This window comes from Poeciliopsis prolifica, unplaced genomic scaffold, assembly GCF_027474105.1.
Source record: "Poeciliopsis prolifica strain line A6 unplaced genomic scaffold, Auburn_PproV2 SCAFFOLD004, whole genome shotgun sequence".
In the NCBI taxonomy this organism is placed as follows: domain Eukaryota; kingdom Metazoa; phylum Chordata; class Actinopteri; order Cyprinodontiformes; family Poeciliidae; genus Poeciliopsis; species Poeciliopsis prolifica.
Genome location: NW_026562379.1, coordinates 4046956 through 4059715, shown reverse-complemented (window position 1 = coordinate 4059715; position 12760 = coordinate 4046956). Strand labels below are relative to the sequence as shown.

The 12760-nt window shown below is 37.1% G+C and overlaps 1 protein-coding gene across 1 annotated transcript in view; it reads left to right on the top strand.

Annotated features, from left to right (window-relative positions):
• The window catches only part of LOC129358785 (cytoplasmic dynein 2 heavy chain 1), a 91893-nt gene that overhangs the window by 31694 nt on the left and 47439 nt on the right, over positions 1 to 12760 (top strand). Inside the window, 18 exon segments of the mRNA XM_055027926.1 lie at positions 120 to 368; positions 662 to 770; positions 1248 to 1361; positions 1797 to 1939; positions 2583 to 2664; positions 3128 to 3291; positions 3860 to 3997; positions 5462 to 5575; positions 5686 to 5846; positions 5928 to 6051; positions 6208 to 6329; positions 6509 to 6595; positions 7166 to 7292; positions 7982 to 8123; positions 9438 to 9547; positions 9981 to 10001; positions 10767 to 10865; positions 11304 to 11427. Coding sequence (XP_054883901.1) covers positions 120 to 368; positions 662 to 770; positions 1248 to 1361; positions 1797 to 1939; positions 2583 to 2664; positions 3128 to 3291; positions 3860 to 3997; positions 5462 to 5575; positions 5686 to 5846; positions 5928 to 6051; positions 6208 to 6329; positions 6509 to 6595; positions 7166 to 7292; positions 7982 to 8123; positions 9438 to 9547; positions 9981 to 10001; positions 10767 to 10865; positions 11304 to 11427 — 2230 coding nt within the window.

Sequence of the window (12760 nt, the reverse complement as noted above, 5' to 3'; positions counted from 1 at the left end):
CACTGTTATGTGCTGCCACTCTACTCTTGTGGGTTACATGCTTGTTTTTTGTCGTTTTCTTTGTTCATCACATTTTTCATTCATTTTATTGTTTGGTTTCTTGCTTTCTCTTCTAATAGGGAGTTACACTGTACAGTCGTGACAACAAAGAACTCGACCTTCTACTGTTCTGGGAAGTGTGTGACTTTGTGTCCAGAGTGGATCGGGTCCTGAGTCGACCTGGTGGGTCTCTGCTTCTGGCAGGAAGGAGCGGAGTGGGCCGGCACACCGCCACGTGCCTGGTGTCACACATGCACGGATACACCTTGTTCACACCTAAAATCTCCCGTGGATATACGCTTAAAAATTTCAGCAATGATCTTAAGATGGTGAGAAAGGCCTAATTGCCTTGCCTGCTTTATATGAATGTCAAGCAGTTGCATAAATTTTTACAGAATGCTTGTAGAGTTTCTCACAAAATAGCTACAAATGGCTTGTGGTTCATTTAAAACTTTTTTTTTTTTTTTGTCTTTTCACAGTAATTAACAGCAACTGTTTAAGCATAAAGAAAAACAGTTATTATTAGCCATAACCAATTTTGTCTGCATGCAACTGTTGTATTTTTCCTGACCTTTTTTTATGTATCAGGTAAAACAAATATGTTTGTGTACTTGATATTTAGGTGATGCAAATGGCCGGTTTGGAAGGTCAGCAGGTGGTTCTCCTGTTGGAGGATTATCAGTTTGTCCATCCAGCTTTTTTAGAGATGGTAAACAGCCTGCTGTCTTCAGGTTTGTATTACATAATCTGCCTGATCCTTCAAATTACATTTTATTTTTTCTGAAAATGCTATTTGTGGCATTTAAGGAACTTGGGATGCTTTTTATTAAAGATTAAAAACAAATCTTAAAAATGGTTATGGCCACACATTCAAAAAGCTGAGAAGAAGGGGAATTAAAGGGGAAAACTTTACAGAAAACTGAAGAATTTTAATACCACTGCATAGGCTTGTACATTATTCCAGTGTTTGATGAGCGATGAAAAGTGATAAAAAGAAAGAATTTACAAAAATGTGGGATTCATGTTTGAACTCCAGCTCCATTGCTGAAACACTAAATCATTTTGATTTCCCTGCATTCACAATTTTAAGCTTGCATTGAAAATACCTGGTAAATTTAAGTCAGGTAAAGTCATGTACTTTGGCATTAAAAATGTATAGGAAGCCTTGTTCTGCTCTTTTTATTTGAAGCAAACCGTTCTGCATTTAGGTGAAGTTCCAGGTCTGTATACCCCAGAGGAACTCGAGCCTTTGCTTTCATCACTCAAGGATGCAGCATCCCAGGACGGCTTCACCAGACCTCTCTACGACTACTTTTCTCACAGTGAGTACAGGATAAGGATTACAATAATATTTCATATATGCTCATATTTTTTAAATTTATTTCAGTAGGCGCTCATCTGTGAAGTATAGACTGCACACTCAACCTCCTTTCTCTGCCAATCTTTGTTACATGTGTTATTTCCTATCACAACTTGTTCTTGCCTTTGATTTTATCTGACTCTGGTCTTCTGTGTCCCCGCTGTGCAGCGGTGTGCGCTGTAGATACAGTGCTGTGCCACCGAGGCTGAGGTTACTATGAGAGAATCAAATCAATAGCTCTATTATTGTCACATCTAACCCCCTAAAAAGCTCCCTGCTCAATTTCACTTTCCACCTCTGCTGCAGCAATATACACTGGAAAAAAATGATCTTAGACACAAAGCTAGTTTCTGTCTGTACCCTTTCTGATACAACATCCAATATTCATGTTATTCAGGAATTCAACAGAACCTCCACATTGTCCTGATAATGGACTGCTCCAATTCTAACTTCACAATCAACTGTGAAAGTAACCCAGCTTTCTACCGCAAGTGCTCTGTGCAGTGGATGGAAGGATGGTCGGAGAGCAGCATGAAGAAGGTCAATTAATGCTGCTGAGTTTGTATGCATTTCTATAATTGATTTTGAACTATAAAATGTAAAAAGCAATACACAGACAACATTTCATTGTTTGCTTAATACGAGATTTATATATTAGAAACAACAGATATTTAAATGAAAGTCGTTTCCAAACCAGAAGCCTTATCCAGTTTCTCACACATCCCTCATTAAGAGGTGCTCTGATGGAGAGCCATCAAAACAGCATCATTAAAACACTGCAGTGAAGATTAGGCACAGGGAACATGTCTCATGAACAAATTATTGGATAAAACATAATCTGACTTTATAAATACACCTATAGATCTTCTGACCTAATGAGCTAAAATTACCTTTAAATGAAACAAATAGTATAGCTACTACTGACATTAGCAGTGCTTTGTCAGACTTCCTCTCCCATAGTCAGTGCTTGTGGATGAGGGTTTTGTGTTTTTATTGTTTGCTTTTTGTCTTCTCAGAAATTATTCACGTTCTTGCTCAGTATGATGAATCTAGTCAGTGACTAAATTCATAAAAATATATTGTTTTAAATTCACATAAAACTAACATGCTTTATCTATGACTCCAAAAGAACAGATTCATCATTGCTTTCTATGAAAATCTAACATTCCCTATTTTGGATTAGATTCCTGAGTTAGTGTTGGCGAAAACAGAACCAGGAGATGAGAATGAAAAAAACAAGGCAGCCACCAAAAGGAGAAGCTCAGGTAGGAGCGTATGGACAAAAATGCAAATGTAATATTTTTAAATGATTCAGAATATGGTTCTATCTTTGTGTATGTATTAATTATTTTTTTAGGGGCTATTGTGTCATTTCCTTTTATAAGTTCATCAATGCATGTGCTTCAATTTTTTTTAAAAATGTATCTGACACAACCTTAATGTATTGCTCGCTTTCTTAATGATCCAAAAATAAATTTGTGTTTTTCAGGGTAAAGTGCTTGTAACAGCTGCACCCATGCGTGCAATAAAAAGATTACTGAACATATGTCTTGCTAGATATTATTCTTTCATGTTTTATTTATGTATTGTTTTGTTCTAAATCTCTCTTTAAAATAACACTGCAGAGGTTCGATTAAGTCCAAGTCTAGGTTGATGCATAAGTAAGAGCTAAAAACAAATTATGATAAGAAGTTTATGATTAAAACCATTTTTATCCTTGAATATCAGCAGGGTCAGAACCAGGAGATCTGGGTCGTTTGTTCCTAATGGTCCATGAATCATGCAAAGAAAATGGCGCGACGCCAAGCCAGTACATGGCCTTCCTGCACGTGTACACGACACTTCACAGCCGGAAGCAAAACCAGCTTACGACAAGACAGCAGCATCTACAGGTAAGTATCAGCCATGCATCGTGCACCAAATGGTTTTCCCATCTTTGCATCCTTTTCTTTAAGAAATATTTTTTCTGCTATTATCCACTTTCTTGGGACGTTTGAGAATTTAATATTTTTGTATTACAATATTTCAAATTGTAAACACATACTTCGATTTTTTTTATTGGAATTTGATGTGATATATGGAAACCAAATGATGAATATTGTATATGTACATTACAGTTAAAGATGATGAAACTGAAAGACTTGCTTTTTATTCAATCACCTGAAGTAATACTAGAAGCGCCAGCTTTTCAGATTTGTTATAAAAATAGCATAAACGATAATGATGTTCAAAACAGTTAAAGTAACAAAATGTTGTTTTGATCAAATGGAGAGTACTTTCCCTAGTCAATGATTAAAACAGATTAATGCAATTTCTTTTTTATTTGCTAGAGGATTTGGGATTATGTAAGTTTGAACAATTAGATTTTTGTTAAGACATTCATCTTAAACGTTGACAAGTGAGTGTTTTTTTTGTAAGATGCCACATGTTCCCAATTTGCATAAATCCTTGTGTCTTCAGGCAGGTGTGTCCAAGCTGAACGAGGCCAAAGCATTGGTTGATGATTTAAAGAGGCGGGCTGCCGAGCAGAGCGCGCTGCTGAAAACCAAACAACAGGAGGCAGATGCTGCCCTGCAGGAAATCACCTCCTCCATGCAGGTGTGTTTGTGTGTACATGTATGTTTGTGACAATCGCTGCTAAGCCGGGCAATTCTCCTCCAGGCTTTCATGTCTTTTGCAACCCACCTCTTCTCATAATGCACCAAACTTTTCCTGGATTTCCCCTGGCTGTGCCTTCCTGTAGTGAAAACTTTTTATTTACCTTATGAGCATATATGTGCACTTGTTTGTTTTGTTTCTTCTCATCTCTTGATACTTGTTTCCATTTTGGTTTCTGGGTTCTGTCTTGAGGACAGACAGCTGAATGTAAGGACTGATAAAAAGGAAGCTGAAATTCTTCAGTATTCACTCTGTGGGGAATGTGCATTTTCATTTTGATGGAGTTAGGAGGGAGAAAAGTGAAAAAGTAAAACAACAAATGTCAGTGGAACCAGTTTGCAGAGAGATAATTAACCACTACACTCGTCCCCTTGGACTGTAGCAGGGAGGCTGCCTGGGGAGAGCAAGACAGCAGGAGAGAAAAAAATGAGCTGAGACAACAAGACGAAAGCTGGAAACGCACATCTTTTGAGGCTTAATCATAATGGGAACATTCAATCCTTTTGACTTTGGAGGCGTTCAATAAATTGGATCGATTGTGGCTGATAAGTGTATCGCAATATAAGCATTTAATTTCAGTCAATATCAATAGTTATCTATTAACTGTTTTGTTGTAACTATCTGAAATGCTGCCAAACATCCCTTTCTGTTTCATCCACAGTTTTTACTGTTCTCCATTGTTTGTTTTAAGCAGCTACGAGGCACAGTGGCAAAAACTTAAATTGTTGTTGTGCAAGTTACACAATAAGTTGTTGCTATGTAACCAGAGTGAGTGAATTAGTTGATGCCAGTCGCCATGCTTAGCTGCTCGTAAGAGGTTGAGTGGCTATTTCTCGTCCTTTGGTAATTCCAAAACTGGATCCATAAGAAAGGCTTGTAAAAATTAAAAATTAAAATTTTCCATTTACTCAGCATGGCATCTAAATTCTGGGCATTTTCAGATAACCAATTATTTTAATTTTAATTCTAGCAATTCTCCCAAGAAGAGTGTTTAATAAGCTAGGATTATCACAGAAACTTTTTTGCTTCAGATTGTGAATTTGAGGTGCATCTTAAGGGACTGTTAATCTGATATTAGTTAATTTAATATTAGATTAGATTAACTAATATCAAATTAGTTAATCTGATATTTCTGATTTTATATCAGCAAAATGCATAATTAATTCAAACTTGAGCACTCAATTTTTGCTTTTGTGATTCAAATAAAAATTTTTGAAAAATAAGCCTTTACTGAATGACGAAACCTTCACAAGAACTGCACCAGTAATAAGTTGAATTTCAAAATATTAAATATTCCCTTTTTTCTCAAGCACCTTGATATTTTGGAGTTTGTTTTGTACTCTACTTTGGGTTATCAAAGTGTGTCATTTTAATTTAGAGCAAATTCTTTTTTTAACAATCCAGAATGCCAGTGACCAGAAGACAGAAATGGAAAAAATCAAAGAAAAAATGGCTCAGGAAATGTCCAAGATTGAAGAGAGAAAAGCCAAAATAGATGACGAGTTGAAGGAGGTTCAAGTAAGATCTTGGCACGACTGCCTTACCCATTTCTAGAAAAGCATGCCTTACATTTTCAGTGCTAGCAATCTTATCTGCATTATCGCTCACTTAACCATGCTGCCCTGCAGCCTTTGGTAGATGAAGCCAAGCGTGCCGTTGGAAACATCAAGCCTGAAGCTCTGTCTGAGATCCGCTCTCTCCGCATGCCCCCTGATGTCATTAGAGACATCCTTGAGGGAGTACTGAGACTTATGGGTGTCTTTGATACCACCTGGGTCAGCATGAAAAGGTAACTTTTCAACTCCTTACTGACTTCTCTGATACTAGAGTGTTCTCTCTTACTTATCTTTAACTTTGTGGTTTTCCGCAGCTTTCTGGCTAAGCGTGGTGTGAGGGAGGATATTGCTACGTTTGATGCTCGAAACATCACCCCAGAGATCCGCCAGAGTGTGGAAGAGCTCCTCAACAGGAACAAGGCTTCTTTCGACCCTAAGGTCAGACAGCCGTAGTTGCAGCTGAATGAGATATAAATGTGTTTTTGGTAGATGTTAGTATTCTCTTGATGCTGTTCTGTTTCTGGGGCGTGGAGGTGACACTGTGACTGCTGCGTCTGAGTTGTTTCTGACAGTAGGTGCTGTTTTTGCTCTCAGAATGCAAAACGTGCAAGTGCAGCAGCTGCTCCTCTGGCTGCCTGGGTCAAAGCAAACGTCCAATACTCCTTTGTACTGGAGAGAATCGAGCCATTGGAAAGAGAACAAGCTGGACTTTTGGAGTAGGAGGCAAACACACCTCAGAAAAACACCTGATATAAGTTTAATGGTGTGCTTCGACAGAAGCACACCATCAAACACCTGCTTGAAAATATTATATTATACACATACAGAATGCATAGCCTCTGTCAATCCTAAGAAAAACAAATGTATGATTGTGTGTGTTTGTGTATCTCATCAGAAATCTTAAAAAAACAGAAAGTAGGAAGAATAACCTAGAGGATCAGCTCAACAATGTTGGAGCCAAAGTCAACAAGTTGAAAGAGAAGTATGCCCTTTGTTGTCTTCCATCCATTTTTATTTTCTGTTAATTCTTTTATTTTTGTTTATCCTCAAGAAACCTTGTGGGACTTATGGTTACCTATTTTGCCTCTGTAGTCTGAATCTAGCCAGAGGTTTCTTGCTTTTATTACAAGAGCATAAAAAGAATAATTTTAGAGAACACCCTGGATGAGTTTTTATATATATATATATATATATATATATATATATATAATATATATATATATATATATATATATATATATATATATATATATATATATATATATATATATATAATTATTATTTTTTGAGTGCTTGTGCCTCCTCCCTAACAAAAAACTTAATGAAAAACTATCTAGAAATTTCTGTGTCTATCTCTGTCTGTTCTTTAAATAAAAAAAGATGGTCAGTAGAGAAACTGAAAATAACGTAGTTTTTCACAAGGGTTCGTGCAAATTAAATAATAAAAATAATAATATGTACAACTACTAAGATAATTCAATTCCAAACTTATTGTTTTAGCCACAAAAATTCTTCCACACATCATCTTCTCCACACAATCTTCATTCTCCAGGTTTCAGCGTCACACTGCTGAGGCTGCAAAACTGGAGGCTGAGGTGACTAAAGCTCAGGACACGATCACTGCAGCCCAGCAGCTCATATCACAGCTGGACGGAGAACACACACGTTGGAATGCACAGGTAGCTTGATGCATGGGTGTGCTGACATGCGCGCTGCTGTGGGGGGGTTTACAAATGTACTCGAAAAGGGGCTCGTTTACAATGTAAGAAGCAACAGGAGTCGTCAGTGTGAGTGTGCGTGAGGGAGAGAGACATAGAGGAATGGATCCCGCTGCCTTGGGTCCCCTCTGGCTGTTTTTACTCCTCTCCACAGCATCTGTCTGCGCCTTAATTAAAACACTCAATCTCAGGCTGACACACTCACTCACACGCACACACACTCCCACACTCTCATGGCCCTTTTCAAGGCAGCAACTTAACTTTCTGAGCACGTATTTCTATACAGTCTCGCTTAAACATATGCACATCGGCACTTTTTTTTTTGCACACTCATCACTAGCCACATGTTAATTTGTTGAAGCTATTTAACTTTTTTCCAAAGAAAGGAGACCTGTACTCAATTAGCCTAATTTTATCCTCCATTATTATTTGGCATACCAACAAAGTACTTTAAAGGAATCCTGATCAAAACAGAAGTGTGTTGCTGTCATTTAACTGTCATTGCTTATTCTCTTCTTTCATTCTTACCTTTCTCTACAGTCTTTCCTCTGATTTCTCTCGAATCCCAATTGTGCCCGTGTTTCATACTTTATTAACCTGCTCCTCCGTCTGCTCAGCAATCTTCTCTGTCTTGTTCGTTTTTGTTTCAGATGTCTGAGATACAGAATGAGTTGGACACACTTCCTCTCAGGGCTCTGCTTGCTGCAGCCTTCATCACCTACCTGTCTTCTGCTTCTGAAGATCGAAGGAGACACTGCCTGGATACGTGGATGGCTCAATCTGGATTACAGAGTAAAATACAGAAACTGTGCCTTTAGCATACTGTGACCACCATATATATGAATCGGGTGCTTACAATTCGCACAAACGCTTCTCCACCCACACATGGCCTAGTGCCTTGTGTTGATACATATTGTGAAAATACTTACGATTCCTCCACTTGTTTAATAATTTAGGTAAGAAGAACCTTTTTTATTTGTCAAATTTGAATGATTTTGTATTATTTTTTTAAAGTTGCCTTCTTATTCTGTTTTATAACTGCTGTCTTTATCACTTACACGAGATACTCATTCAAGCATTCTCACATCCTTTTTTTTTATAATGAATTATAGTACCCAAGACTAATTATACTCATAGCTCAAGCACTTCTGTAAAATATCAGGACCAGAGTGACTGTAAATGAACATTGACAATTACAGTAGAGTGTCTTACTTGTTTGAATTGATTAATGTTCATTCTGTTTTCAATCTTGTGTGGTTGAAAAAAAGGTTAAAACCTTTGAAAGAGTGAATGAAGAGAATGAGGAGAGAATAATGCAGTTAAACACACATCGCTAAAAAATGTTTATTGATACGTTCATTGATGAAGTAATCGATTTTCCTTTGCTTTCTGGATGAAAAACAAACGAAGGTAATTTAAGAAATAATACATGGTATATTATGCAAACTTGACATTAGTGAGTTTAATATTATTTCATACTTTTACTACCTCATCAAAACCACACATGGAGTGTTACTTTGATGTTGATTTTGTTCTTGCAAGTATGAGAAATCCTTGAAACTCCACTGGGTGCCTAAATGTGTGCTCGTACAATACAAAGCCTATTTACCCTAAACCTCTGCATTGGAGCTGCAGTCCCCAGCTGAGATTCCACCTCACAGAGCATACCTCCCCTGAGCCTCCCCCACTCAGCGCCACCAGACTAGCACTTGGCAAACGCCTGGTGGAACTGCAGGTCTGCTGAGCTTTTCGTGCAAACTACATTACCCCTAAGAATGATTGTAAACAGAATGGAGGAGCATTATTGTGATGACCTGCTCAAGGGGGGTGTTGGGAAGGGTAGGAGGTTCTTAAAGAGACAGAGGCTAATTTTAAGGCATTTGATAAGGCTTGATCTAGAGTCAATTTCTTTTTAAGATGTACTTGATAATTACAGCATTTTTATAACTAAAGGTAATATAGCTGCTGGTCTGTGTTATAAAATGACCCTGTGTGTGTAGAAAATACTTAATAATGCCCTTTTATAACAACAATAGCATGAAGGTTTAAACAGAACCAAAACACACAAACTATAGCGGACCATCTCTATTTGTATCTGTTTATCAGAGTTTGACTTGCGATCGTTCCTGTGCTCGGAGAGTGAACAGTTGATATGGAAGAGTCAAGGGCTGCCATCAGATGATCTCTCCATGGAGAATGCACTGGTTATTCTACAGGTAAGACAAATACCCCACCATGTTCTACAGGCTTTAGGTTTAATAAAATAATCTGTGAATTTTTATGTCTCAAACATCAACAGCAACAATAGTCATAAACTATGTTGTCTCTGAATGTTTATTTGTTTTCTGTGAGGGTATCATTAGAAAAAAATTAAATCTAAGAATTAAGCATAAATAAAAATGTAAAGTTGTGTCACAGTCAGGCTTCTATTAAGAAGTTGGATTTGTTCCCTCAATCTAAGAGGGAACCAATATGGACTTGTGAGATTAGTGTTGTGACAGATTTATATTTATCTATACACAAACTGGAGAACTTAACAGCGTTTATATTCTTTGCAAAAAGGAATGCTTTCATCATTGCCTTTCATCTGTCCTCCATTTGTATGTATTTATTTTGTGTCTTGTTTCTACCATCCATTGCTGCTTTCAGATTAATACTCTCAAGTTACAGGTAAGAAGTTGTCCCCTCATTGACCCCCATTGTTCACATCTGTGTTTTCTTTTGCCTTTCATCTTTTTGTCACCATTAGAAACAGGTCTTTTTTTGCTCTTTATGAGGTGAAATATTGTGTGTAATGTAAGAAAGGGAGGAAATTTTAGTTTCATTCAACATGAATCTCAACTGATGTAAATTTCTGTATTTAATGTTGATATTTATTGATGTTTTTGGGGACACTTGATGCTTTCTTCATTGCAGTTACTAAATCCCCTTCTGATTAAGCCTGTTTTGGTACTCAGAGCTAAAAGTACTATAGTTATATTTTCCGTTTGTTCAAAGTTTTCTTTTGAGTGTTATCATCTGCTGTCAAATCTGTGTTAGCAGCACTGTTTTGTCAAAAAAAAAATGCATATGAAAGTAATTAAAGTATGGCAATATTTAATTTATCTTTATGAGACTTAAACAATCTTTTGTTGTGTCAAATTACAGTTTTTCTTTTTTCTCACCTTTTTATTTGGTTATGTCAGAAAAAGAAAAGAGACAGCTGGAGTCCAGAACAAATATTTGTGATAGTTTACAGAATCCCTTAAGAGGCATAACATTGCAGAACTGAGAACATAAGAACATTGACCTTTTCTGACTTGATGATTGTGATGACATTCAAATAGGATGGCAGCACTGTAACAACATTATTCATGAATTCACAATTAAATAACCCTTTTCCAAATAATTTTGCCTTATCATAAAACTTGGTGTTTTATGTTTTTTTCTTGTCAGAGTGTTGCTTGTCCATTCCTGATTGACCCATCGTCCAGAGCCACAGAGTGGTTACGCACACATCTTAAAGACCAGAGGCTTGAGGTTATTAACCAGGAGGTAAAAATTCACCAAGTGATTCAGTTAATCCTCATTTTGTTTAGTTTTTTTTTTCCTCCTCACTTCATCTTTCCAGGTTAGTCTTTATATTTAGGATATAAGTTGCTATATTTTATGTAACTTGAGGTATCGAACACTTTTGTTGCACAACAACAACAAAAAAGAATAATGAAATAATTTTGAACTCTATTTCTTTTACTAATTGAAAATAAAAACAATTAGTGTTTTATTCAGATTTTTGAGTGGTAAAGCGTGTTCCCCTCATTTACAGCAGGTTTAGTTCTTGATGCAGTTGTCCTGGATTCCTGGCCTTGATGCCTTTGCATCAGGGCAAAGGCATCTTCTCCCCCTCTCTACCTTCTCTCTGCCCATTTTCTGTCTGATAACTCTTATTAAAGGCTACGAGTGGTTTCAATGTTTATGTGTCTGCTTTTCCAGGACAACAACTTCATAACATCAGTGGAGCTGGCAGTAAGATTTGGTAAAACACTTATCATCCAGGAGATGGATGGTGTTGAACCTGTGCTCTATCCGCTCTTGAGGAAAGACCTCATAGCTCAAGGTATTCACATCCACACACTGATACGTTTCTACGATGTCTCCTTCACAATCTTCCTGTAAGTACATGCTGCTTATGCCTGTTAAAGGGATCAGCTTTAATCAATCAGTCAATCAAGTTTATTTGTATAGCAAAGCAGTTTAAAGTGCTTCACATCATGAAAACAAAAATGAAAAATCATAACAATGAACAGTTACCAATTGAAAAATTAGTGACATACATTACATTACTAACCTTTAACCTATGGTCTGGCAGTCACCGAATTAAATTGTAGTTAAAACATCCTTGAATGCAGTAAAGAAACTTAAAATGCATGTCTAAATCTATCAAAACCCTGTTGTCTGTCAGAGTTCATTAATGGCTGCTGATCAGCTCTGTTCTTGCTGTCTGATGTAGATCGATGCATTAAATTTTGGGATTTTGCAGAACTTGACGCTAATCTCTTGAGCTGGGGGCAAGAACGGGTGGCAAAAAATAATTATTGGATTCCAAAGTTGTTGATACGAAGAAAATGAAACTGAGGTTGGTTACTGACTGAAACCAAAGAAAATCCAATATTTGGAAGAGCTCTAAAAAAAATGTTTCCAACCTAACAAACTAAAGAGCCAGACTTGTGTGTTCCGATGAGTGGGGCAAAGAGCTTTTATATAACAGACACAAATCCGGCACTTCGGGTGTGAGATGGCACACCTCCTCCTTGCTCCCCAGTCAGAGAAAGCTGTTTTTCAGAGATAAAACTGCAGTTCTCAATACACACCTCAAGCATAGGACCACAGAGAAATGCTTAGAACTGTGCTGACAAGATGTTTGTCAAACCAAACTCTGGATTGCTTGGCTGACATGCTTCAGCACGTCGTCAACACTGCTGCTAAACACGGCCAGTTCAATCTGAAGGACATTCTGCCTTATCCAATAACTGTATGAAGGCATGTTGGGAGAAAAGGAGCAGAGGTTTAGTTGTTTGTGGCAACAGAAACAAAACCCTCTCAGTTAAAATTAGAATTTATGATTTAATATTGAGATTTTTGTTGACTGTTAAATTTTGATGGTTGTGCTCATGTTCACCTGAAATAAAACTTTCAGTGAATATACATTTATTTAAATATACAGCCTATCAACTAATATGTCAATGATGGTGCAGGTGAGGCTGTATATAAGTTTTGTTGGAGAAGGCAGGAGTGTCTGAAATAGATAGCTAGAGAGGTAATGGTCAGAAAATGGTCAGAAATTCAGCAGAATTGCAAAAGATCAAGGGGAATTTTGAAGGATAGTCTCGTGCTTGGCTCTGTTCTCAGATAAACACAAAAGCACATTTTCCAGTGTTTTTTTTTTCTTT